The 11,272-nt window shown below is 40.8% G+C and overlaps 1 protein-coding gene across 1 annotated transcript; it reads left to right on the plus strand.

Moving 5' to 3' along the window:
• Positions 1-234: 234 nt before the first annotated feature.
• On the plus strand, positions 235-3,729 carry LOC137591663 (SLIT and NTRK-like protein 5). The gene has a single exon (XM_068309799.1). It carries the CDS (start codon positions 287-289, stop codon positions 2,909-2,911), a length of 2,625 nt encoding a protein of 874 aa, XP_068165900.1. The 5' UTR covers positions 235-286; the 3' UTR covers positions 2,912-3,729.
• Positions 3,730-11,272: the final 7,543 nt, after the last annotated feature.

Raw genomic sequence — 11,272 nt, forward strand, 5'->3', positions numbered from 1 at the left:
TTGTTAAATATGCATGTTTCCTCCATCCTCAAAACCAAGATGAAGCCAACATATCTCATGTTCATTATGGATAAGTATTACTGGGCCTACTTATCTAAGCTTGTGCAGATTTGTTCTGAATGTCTAACTACTTGTTTTGGGAGTACATTGCCAATATAATCACGTGTTACACATTTATTTTCCAATGTTTTTTTAAAACAGAACTCGTCCCTTTCTTTTCCTCTTCAGATGACACCTCATACTGGTACCGCACTTGAGTGAGCTGGGGCATCCTCTCCCAGGAAAAATGCATATCTGGATCCTAAAAATAATCCTTCTGATTGCATCATCTCTGAGGCTGGTCGAGATGTATGACAATTATGGGGAGATCTGTCGAAACCTGTGCACGTGTGAGGAGAAGGAAGGGATCCTGACTGTGAGTTGCGAGAACCGGGGGATAATCAGACTGACGGAGGTCAGCCCAGTCCATTTCTCCATGTATCACCTTCTTCTGACAGGAAACCTCCTGAAGAAGCTGTCAGTCAATGATTTCATCAATTACACTGGGGTGACCATCCTGCACTTGGGGAACAATGATATCTCTGAGGTAGAGTCAGGTGCCTTCAATGGACTCCAAGGATTAAAAAGGTTGCACCTGAATAACAACAAGATCGAGGTTCTGAGGGATGACACCTTTGCCGGACTGGAGAGTTTGGAATACCTACAGATTGATTATAATTACATCACCAATATAGAGCCCAACGCCCTGAGCAAGCTACACCAACTGACAGTAATGATTTTAAACGACAACCTGCTCTCTGCCTTGCCCTCAAATATCTTTCGAAATGTCCCACTCACACATTTGGACCTCAGGGGAAACCGATTGAAAATGTTCCCCTACATCGGTCTCCTGGAGCACATGGACAAAGTCGTGGAATTACAACTGGAGGAGAATCCGTGGAATTGCTCCTGCGAGCTCATCGCTCTGAAGGCTTGGCTGGAGAGCATAGCGTACACGGCTCTGGTGGGAGAAGTGGTCTGCGAGACGCCGTTCAGGCTCCACGGTAGGGACCTGGATGAGGTCTCCAAGCAGGAACTCTGCCCGAGAAGACCCCTAGAAGACACAGTCAGACCTGCACCCCCAAGCAGTACTAATGGATATTACCAGCCTACACCTGCTGTCACAGCATCCGCCACCTCCTCGGCTGTATATAGGGCCTCTTCCAGGCCTACCAAGGGTACACGTCAATTTAACAGAACTAAGTTAAAGCCCACTTCCAGATTTCCAGGCGCTAACTCTTACAATCATGGCCCCATCATTGCTTTTCAGACCAAATCTCCTGTGCCTTTGGACTGTCCCACTGACTGCACATGTAACCTGCAGATATCTGAAATTGGCCTAAACGTCAACTGTCAAGAGAGAAAGATTGAGAGCATTTCTAATCTTAAACCCAAGCCATACAACCCAAAAAAGATGTATCTCACAGGAAATTACATCCCTGTGGTACGGAGATCAGATTTTGTTGATGCCACTGGATTGGATTTGCTGCACTTGGGAAACAACAGGATAAGTCTGATCCATGACCGTGCTTTTGGGGATTTAACCAACCTGCGTAGGCTGTATTTAAATGGTAATCTCATGGACAGGCTTACAGGAGAAATGTTCTTTGGGTTGCAGAACTTGCAGTATCTTTATCTAGAGTACAACAAAATCAAGGAGGTTGATGCAGGCGCTTTCCGTTACCTCCCTAATCTCCAATTGCTTTTCCTGAACAATAACGTCCTGAAAACTTTACCAGTGGGCATCTTTTCCAGCCTCTCCCTGTCTAGACTTAACCTGCGCAACAACTACTTCAAAAACCTGCCTGTGAGTGGGGTTCTAGATCAGCTGAAGCTACTGTTGCAGATAGACCTGTTTGAAAACCCCTGGGACTGCTCCTGTGACATTGTGGGGATGAAGATATGGCTTGAGCAACTTAGTGCAAACACTGTGGTTAACGAGGTTGTGTGCGAGACTCCCAGACGCCACACAGGAATGGATCTGCGCTCCATCGAGTCAGAGCAGCTCTGCCCTGACTACTCTGACGCCTACATCTCTCCAGCCACCCCGACGGATGAGCCCATGGACGACCGGGCCGTCACCACCGACGCCCCGCAGAAGTTCAACACCCGGAGCAGCACCGTCCCCCTCTCTGTCCTCATCCTCAGCCTCCTGCTCGTTTTCATCATGTCTGTCTTTGTAGCTGCGGGCCTGTTTGTGGTGGTGATGAAAAAACGCAAAAAGTCCCAGAGCGACCGCACCAGCACCAACAATTCAGATGTCAGCTCTTTCAACTTGCAGTACAGTCTCTACAGCAACCGCTCTGGCACCAAAGTTAAAGCCCCGGCCGGTCACGTCTACGAGTACATCCCCCACCCCATGGGCCACATGTGCAAAAATCCCATTTACAGGTCACGAGAAGGCAACACAGTAGAGGATTACCGTGACCTCCATGAGCTCAAGGTCACATACAGGAGTACTCCGGATGAAGAGAGGGATAGCAGTATGATGAGGAGCCCTTCATACAGCGTCAGCACCATCGAGCCACGTGAAAACCCCTCCCCTGTCCAGGATGCAGACCATTTCTTCAGAGGCATCCTTGAACCAGACAAGCAGACCCCCCATCAGTCAATGGCGTCAATCCCCGCAGGTGCTAATTTAGAATACAAGTACACAGGGCCTGTGTCGTACACGTACAACCCGAATTTTGATGTCAGACGTCAGTTCTTGCACCCTGAGAGGATAAGAGAAACGGTGCTGTACGGAACGGCACCCAGTACTGTTTATGTTGAGCCCAACAGAAACGAATATTTGGAGCTAAAAGCTAAACTTCAGTCTGAGCCCGATTACCTTGAAGTTCTGGAGAAACAGACCACCTTTAGCCAGTTCTGAGCAACATAATCATAAAGTAATGAAGCATTTTCTCTCTTGACCCCTTCTTGAAAAAGTGGCTCAGTTTATAGGGTGCCTTGGCACGACACAAGCAAGCAAAAGGAGTTTAAACGGGGTGTGCCGAACAATCTTATTCTTATTTCTGAAACACTGCATTACAGGAATGGATACAGCTTTCTGAAACATGGATGAACACAATTTGCTCTACTTGACTGATGATGCAAAATCTATTTTTCTATGATGAAGATCGAATAATACACAAAATGTAAGTGTACAGGTAAATCTTACCCAACTTCATTTGCAGGAATATAACCATACACAAGGTATATTGTGAAGCAGAAGAGAAACGTTTCTAAAAACTACTCCTGGACAAAAATACTGTACAGCAGATCATCAAAACTGTAGGACTATTTTCTGCTGTAGTCTGTAAGTAAGTATTTATTGATATAATCTGCCATGTCTTTTCAAAACTTTTGATTCTACATCGGTATTACCTGTGTCATCATACTCCATGATCCTCTGGAAAGGCTTATGTTTGTAGTTTCATTTACTGTAGCTCTGCATTGTAAAAGTGGCTTTTTTGAAAGTGGCACACCCCCGATGTTCAAAAAAGACTGCATCATTTAAAGAAGATGGGAAAAAAAAAAAAAAGTGTCTTTGTATGCTTTCTGCACTTTTTCCAATTTGGAAGGCGAGTTAGCCTTCAATGAGCTCTCATAAAAAGGAGATTATTATATTAACAATGAATATGGGTATTCATTCTTAATATTTAGAATTGATATGTTATCAAAAACAAATTCATAAATGATATTTGAAGTATTAATTATGTTGTGTAATACTGATATTTTAATCAATGTAACACCTATTTTTGTACAAGCATTCGCAGATTCTCTATCCCTTATCAATTTTATTTGTTTTGATTGCTTTGCACTTAATGCACTATATTGACCAAACTATGTTATTGTCATCAAATAAACATGATGTCAGGTTCATAAAATGTGCTCATGAGAAAAAAAACTATGGCTGGTGGGTGGTAATGTGAGGAAGGTCGCTTTGCTTTGGTCAAACTTTTGACTTAGATTAGTGCAATTTGTGAGAAAGACTAGTTCAGAAAAAGATTGTTCCAGGTAATGAAATCTTAATGATTTGGTTAATAAAAAGAAGAAAATAAAAGACATTGTATATTCACCACTTAAAAGGATACAGAGGGACCGAGTGACGACTGGAATCAATTGGATTTAATCAGTAAACGCTATCTTAGGGTGTCTCTTTGCAGTTAGGCCTTGACAACAGCATCCATAGTGCTGCTTGGGAAGCAACAAGGTGCACATCATTAATTTACATGAAATTTAACGCTGTTTGAGCAACTCGACAAAGCCAGCGAGTGCACACATCAATACCGATGAAGACGTACAGCTGCTGCATTCTGGGTGTGGCATCATTCATACCTTTTTCTGTCTATTTTGATTGGTTTCATTTTTGAATGAACATCTTATATTGTCTTTTTCTTTTTTTTTTTTAATTGAGACGTGGAAAAACTTGCTTGATTCTTCGAATCCGACTGAAATCACATTTTTCACTTTTTTTTTTTTGTAGTTCAATAATGTCAACATGTTTTTAAAATGTATTGTTAATAGTTCCTTTTTTTTTCTTTCGGTATTAAAAAGAATGAAAAAAAAAAAGGTCTTTGGGGAAATAACAAGAATGCTCCTTTTCATATCAACTGGTTAGAAAGATACGGTGGTGTCTGTGTGACTGACTGCAGCTAGTAAGCTCGGAATCAGCAAGATAAAACCAATATCTAACCAGACATTGTGACATTTGTACACAGTGGTGCATGCTTCTTTACATGCTACATTTAAGTTTAGCTGTCAAGCCTGCTAACACTTCATTGGGGCTTGATAATTTGAAAAACAAACTAAAGGCGCAAGAAAAGATGTTCATCTTTTCCTCTTTTTTTTAAATTTTTTATATCAGGCACCTTCTTTGCCTGAGATAGGCCTTGTTAAACAGTGATGTCACTGATGCATAACCAATGACAGGGGCGGGATCAGAATAACTGCACACTAAACAAAACCAACGCTTTAATGGGATAAAACAGGGGATGTGGTTTTGAGAATATGTATGCAAGTTAATCTCAGCTCAAGTTTCTATTCAGTTCATGCATATGAATCAAATATGCCATAACGTGCAAGGAATGCACGGTGCTAGCATTTCCAGTGTGGTGTTAGCGTCGCCATTTCCTCCCAGATGCAGACAGGGATCTTATTTGTAGACATCTCACTCTTAATTCCAATTCCCTGTGATTACATAATCAGCACTAAAATAATTGTATTTCCAAGTCATTTTCACTTAAAGTCACTGTTCTTCTTTCCACGGATGCCCGGCATGAGAACAGACGGCACCATTTGGTACATGAGGAGTCTTGGGAATGAGTGTAACTGTGGATGTGTCATACATGTAGCAGGGGATGTGAATCATGACGAAGAAGTGTGTGCAATTTGTCCAGCATGGGTGACCTATGGGATGCCAGAGTGTTGACAGTTCTTTTTTTTTTTTTTGACAATGATTCAATTGAAAAAAAAAAAAAAAAAAAGAAGTTTCTCAGGCACTAGAGGAATCTTGTAGCAATTATAAAAGACTGATGATGATTGGTGGATGATTTGGTTACATTCACATCATGCCTTTCCAAATAGCTTGTTAACACTTGAAGCGTTTGTATGTACATAACTCCCACCCAAACACCCAGCGAGGTCTATCACTGCTATGACCCTGCACTCCGTCCCAGACTAATGTATGCGTGATGCATCCCACTGCAGGAGACTATTGTGTGTGAGTGTGTGAGCAAGATAGAGTGAGTTGGGGGGGGAGGGAGTCCTTTGCCAGTTGAAATAATGCTTTTAATCAGCCAATGGGTCTTAACACAAATGGGAGCACCAAGGAAGGGCAAACAGTTTATTATGCCTCTCTGGATTATTCCATTTATAGCCTTTTAGAAGGTTTGCATGACTATGTAGCCTTTATGTCCAGTTAATCACTTATAATACTGTGATGCAGATGCAGCTGTAATGTTATTCAGTCTACAAAAACTATATAAGAGCCCATAATGCAACAGGGGGAGGTTTAATACGTCTGTCAACATCTGTATTCGGAAAAAGGAAGGAAGTGGTGCAATGAAATATCTGGGTTCTTGTTGCCTCATGCTACACAAGATCCCCCCCCCCCCAGATTTATGGCTTAGTGTATTGCGCGGAATCTGACGTGAGTGTGATGCAACGCAAGGCATGAAAACGCAGATGTAGCTTTCACAAGTCCCACAATGTTTGGTTCTGAGAGCACAACCTTTTTTTATTTTTTTTTATTTTTTGATAGGTATGAGAGGAAGTGACTGACAGCTTTGTGTTCTAATTTCCTGTTAAACTTTTTTTCTTATGGAATATTACCAAGCAAGCCTGAAAAAGCTGCTCTTGTTGGCACCTCACTGCGTTATTTTCATTACACGCGTCTAACTTGGAAATGACAATTTTCCAACACTGCTGCTGCTGGAAATAAGTAAATTACACATTTTCTGGATTAGATTTAACAGATATTTGCTATAATTGGCATTTTATCACTTATCAGATGGCTTGCATACAATATGTGAATCCTTGTTTATGGTAAATAAAATCAGCTTGAGGCAATACAAGGTTGGCTAAAGCTTCAGTGAGGGACAAATATACAGTAAGCTGCAGGCCTCTCAAGTCAATCTTTAAGTGCACTCAATTCATGATAGTTCAATAAATGATGTATGTTTTTACAGACTTGTACATTGAGTGGATCATATAAATTGAAGCACTGAAAGGCATTCAGTTTCTTCTGATTTATTCAAGACAAAACCTTGAGATTCAATCAATTCATTTGCGTGGGAGCATGTGGTGAATGAATGGAGTGGACGATGAACAGATTGCACGTTTTGAATTGTGCCTTTGCATAAAATTTTGTCTTTTGCATCTTTTGGAATGTGAGTATTTACAAAAACAAAAGAAAAAACAAGCTGAGAAGTAACTGGAATGTATAATAATGTCAATTCAGCGTATCATTTATCATGATTGACAACTTAACTGTCGCTATCAACTTTACTGGTGGACCGATCCTACACCATCTGGCACATTGCATATGCAGAGGCTACTTGTATTTATGTTTTAAACTTGTGCCACCCAACATGGCAACAATATGCTTTTGTAATTAAGCTAATATGCAGCCACCCTCTGTATACTGATAATAATAGAGAGGGTGGATGTTTTCCATATGCTCAAGCATCGCCTCACATAGCTCTTCGTACGACCCCCACTGGAGATTCAGCTCCGCTGCTCGCCTGCCGTCCAGTCCCCATGATGATGTGTGCAATTGAGTTCAAGGAGATCTGGGTAATTGAGAGGGTAGGGATGGCATCTGACAGGCACCGATGGCTCCAATGATTACTTTAATCAGGGTGGTTAATGGAATTCCTTCAGGCATGGCAAAATGCTTAAAATGTTCATCAGTAGTCGCCAATTTTTACCCCCATGAACACCTCCTCTCTTACCCCCACGTTCGCCATAATTACTGATCACTTTCCTTTCCCCTTTTTTTACTTTTAGTTTCTGTATATCACTCTGCCTGAATGTTTGTAACTATGAAAACACATGAGAAGATATTTTAGTTTAGTTAGCTGTTTAGTTGCGTTCATTTAGCAAAGTCAAACGTAGTCAAGGAGCTTCTTATGTCAAAGTCAGTTCCCCAATTCTATTATCCATGATCAGCCGTTGAGTTTAGTGTCATCACTGTCCAGCATGTGCAGAAATAAGTTCTAGAAATCATCCAGCCGTTTAAAAAAATAGCAGTCTGGATGGAGAGTGGAGCCATCTGTCGACAAACATGTCCAGAGTAGCCGCACTTTATTGTGTTTATTCATCTGGCCTGAGGATATTTTTAAATCCCACTTGTGATGCACATGTTGACAGCAACATTTTTAATCCATTTGTGCTTGTATGTTTACATAGAATTTCTTGCATTCGCTTATCGTGAGCCTACAAAGGGTAACTGTATGCAGACATTTTACTTCTTTAATCCAAATTTCTGATCATTTTCTACATGCTTCGGTTTATGTGAGTTGTTTCGATTAACTTTATTATTTGTCTGATTGACAAAACTGCAATATGTGATGAATGCCAAACTATCAGTTTAATGCTTCTCTTAGTTGTGGTGTGTTTGGGAATTAGATTTTTTTTTTTTTTAATAGAAAGGAGATAATATATAAGGCATGTCTGAATTTCCATATACTGTATAAGACATTTTGCCTTAAGCATTTCATATCCGTCCAGTCTGAGGCAATAATGACAAATATGGAAATCTCGAATATACAATAAATCCCCATTAATATGGTGTGCACACACCTTATTAATGGTGTGCACAGACCATTAATATGGTGTGTGCACACTGCTCTATTTGTGTTTCCCTTGTTGTGCAGGAAACCAAAGGGATAAGCCGACATATGTGCATGTGGTTGGATAGGAATCAGTACAGACATGTGATCAAAGCTTTGTAAGAGGTATCTTTATGTCGGTGCATGTGTGAGCCGGAGGAGGAGAGATAGGGAGACGCTGTAGCGCGTTTCATGTTTTATTTCGTCTTTCCAGCTTCCCGACTGTAATACACGCTCGTTTTCTTTCAACCTCATCGCCTTTTCTATTCTCACTATGGCAGCCTGGTTGTATCGCCAGGCCTCCTGTTTTTTTTTTTTGTTTTTTTTTGTGTCTGTCTGTTTATAACAATGGCGCCTGGCGATCCAGAGTTGCAGTTACAAACTCCCCAGTCGATGTGACGCCCAGCCAACTAAAAAAAAAAAAAAAGCATTAAAAAACAGCTTGATGTATAGCTTCCTTCAGACCATCAAGTTATATTTGCCCCGTCTCATGTGCATCATCACATAGCAGACAGAATGAGGTGAAACAGGAGACGTCTTCCTGAAGGAACCAACAGCAAGTTTATTGTCAGATACATTTTGGAAAACAGCTACAACTGCAAGAATCAAGGCCTTTTTTTTTTTTTTTGCAACGTTACATATTATTATTTCCAATTTGGATGTTGTCTGCAATGTGTCAGCAAATTTGACGGCCAAAAAAGTAAGAAAAATGCTCCTGCTCCCACAATAACAGATGCACTTCCCAAACTCAGTTAAAATTTGTTAAAGCTTGCACATCTCTTTCAACCCCACCGAATCCATTCTTGTTGTTTCAATGATTCAATGCTGTATTTCTTTGTAACACAGATGTGTAAAAAAAAAGTGTTTTATAACGCTTCCCAGGTCCGTCTCTGTAGTGCATCCGTACGCTTGTGCAGAATTTCTGATTCAATGTAATATTGCACTCGTTAGCCCCCCCCCCCCCCTTTACCTCCCGCTCTTCCTTTTTCCTCTCCCGTCCCCATTTTGCTTCTATCGCTGTGGCTTTCAAATTTGCAGCGAGGAGTCTGCAGAAACTAGGGACCCTTTGCTAAAGGAATTAGACGGCGTGCTGGGAGATTGCTCAGATAATGAAATGGTGGGAGGTAGAAAAACTCATTTTCTCACTTGTGAGAGAGAAACATACTAATATGGCTATTGAAAATATCACTGAATAGTACTGACAAAAAATAAATAAATAAAAATAAAGGACAATTCCGAAACTCAACGGCGTTATTTGATTCTAGCTCATATGATATTGCTAAAAGGGTAAAGCCCTGCTCTTGGTTTAACCATCCTAAATGGACTTGTCATGAAGAGAAAACTATTGTTTTCCGACTGTCCTCCTCCTAGAGCGCGGAGAGTGACACTTTGCTTGTGTTTGGACAATAGCAAGGCTGTAGATGGCAGAGTGTGGGTGTGCTTGTTAAAAAATGTCTCCTGTTGAGGGGCTCTCAGAGCTCTTACAGCACTATTGACGTCAGCTACTTGTGATGTTCTCTGTGGTGTACTTGTGAGTGTGTGTGTGTGTGTGTGTATGTGTGTGGGCTGCATGTGTAAAAAAAAAAAAAAAAGAGGGTTACGAGTGTAATGAAATTCACAAGGGTTGACTGGCAAGATTTAACAAAAAAAAAAAAAAAAACAAGCAGAAAAATGAAAAAAACGATGCAGAGTTCAACAGCTAATTAGCAAAAGAGAACAGCAGGTTCATAGACTGCATGAAATATCAGATCTGTTTAATGTGTGATGAAAAAAAATCTTAAGGATTGCGTGAGATCTGCATGAACAATCTGTCACACTGCACAGGGATGACTGCACTTTGGTTTGACCTATGCACAAGTAAACATCCAAGATATTGCCTGTTAAATGCATTATTTCTAATGCATGCTTCCAGTTTATTTCCTGCAAAGCTACATCCCTCCTTTTCCATCTTTTTTTATGCACAAAATTCAAATCAGTTGAATGATTCGTCAAGGAAAAAGAAATGAGGGTAAGTCATTCAATTCATCATCTTTACATGAACAACCTCACTCTCCTACCCTATAATCCCCACAAGGCCATCTTCTTTCCACATAGGACCCAAAGCGAGGCAAGAGCAGGGATATGTCAGCGCTGCAGGACTCATTTGCCATGTTAAAGTGTGTTAACAGGGGGGGAATTAGCACCAAATGAAACCACCAGAGGTTCAAAACTCATCTAACCGCCAAGACGTCATTATAGACTTCACATGAATGTGTAAGGTATCTTGGGAGACTGTGATTATTGAATTACGCCAAAATTAAACGATTAGCACAGAGGAATCAATCTAACCGACTGAAACAGGCAGTGCTACTCCGCTCAGTGAGAACGTATGGTTTCATTGTGTCACAGCCATTTTTGAAGAGCTCTCCAAAGTCTCTATCCTTTTCTAGTGCACCTGTATTTTATGAAAAAAAAAAAGCCTTTGGAAGCTCTATAAATTGTGACCTGTGGTAAAAGAAATGCTTCCCATTCTTGCAAACAATTCTTGCGGATAACCTCTACAGGAACTTTTTCCACATAAAACCCCTCTATAGAAAATAAAGAAGAATGTAATTGGCCAGCAGTAAAAGGTCTGCACATTCTTGCACTTGAGCCTGACATTCTCAGTTTTATATCACCTCTGTTGCTAGGAAATGTTCAGGGCTGAAGATTTAACCCCACCAGCAAACGCAGCATGGATAAGGTCTACAGATAAGGTCTCCCACATGGATTACATATTACATTTAATTACAAAATTAGGAGGCTAAGAAGCCAAAAAGACAATTTTGTGACACTTTGTAGTTTAAAATGAAATGCATTTATTAAGTGAACCCAAATTACGCTTATCTGCTGACTAAATGGCAATTGCTCATGACTTTGCAACTGGCAGGTGTACATAT

Source organism: Antennarius striatus, chromosome 24 (assembly GCF_040054535.1).
Source record: "Antennarius striatus isolate MH-2024 chromosome 24, ASM4005453v1, whole genome shotgun sequence".
NCBI classification, from domain to species: domain Eukaryota; kingdom Metazoa; phylum Chordata; class Actinopteri; order Lophiiformes; family Antennariidae; genus Antennarius; species Antennarius striatus.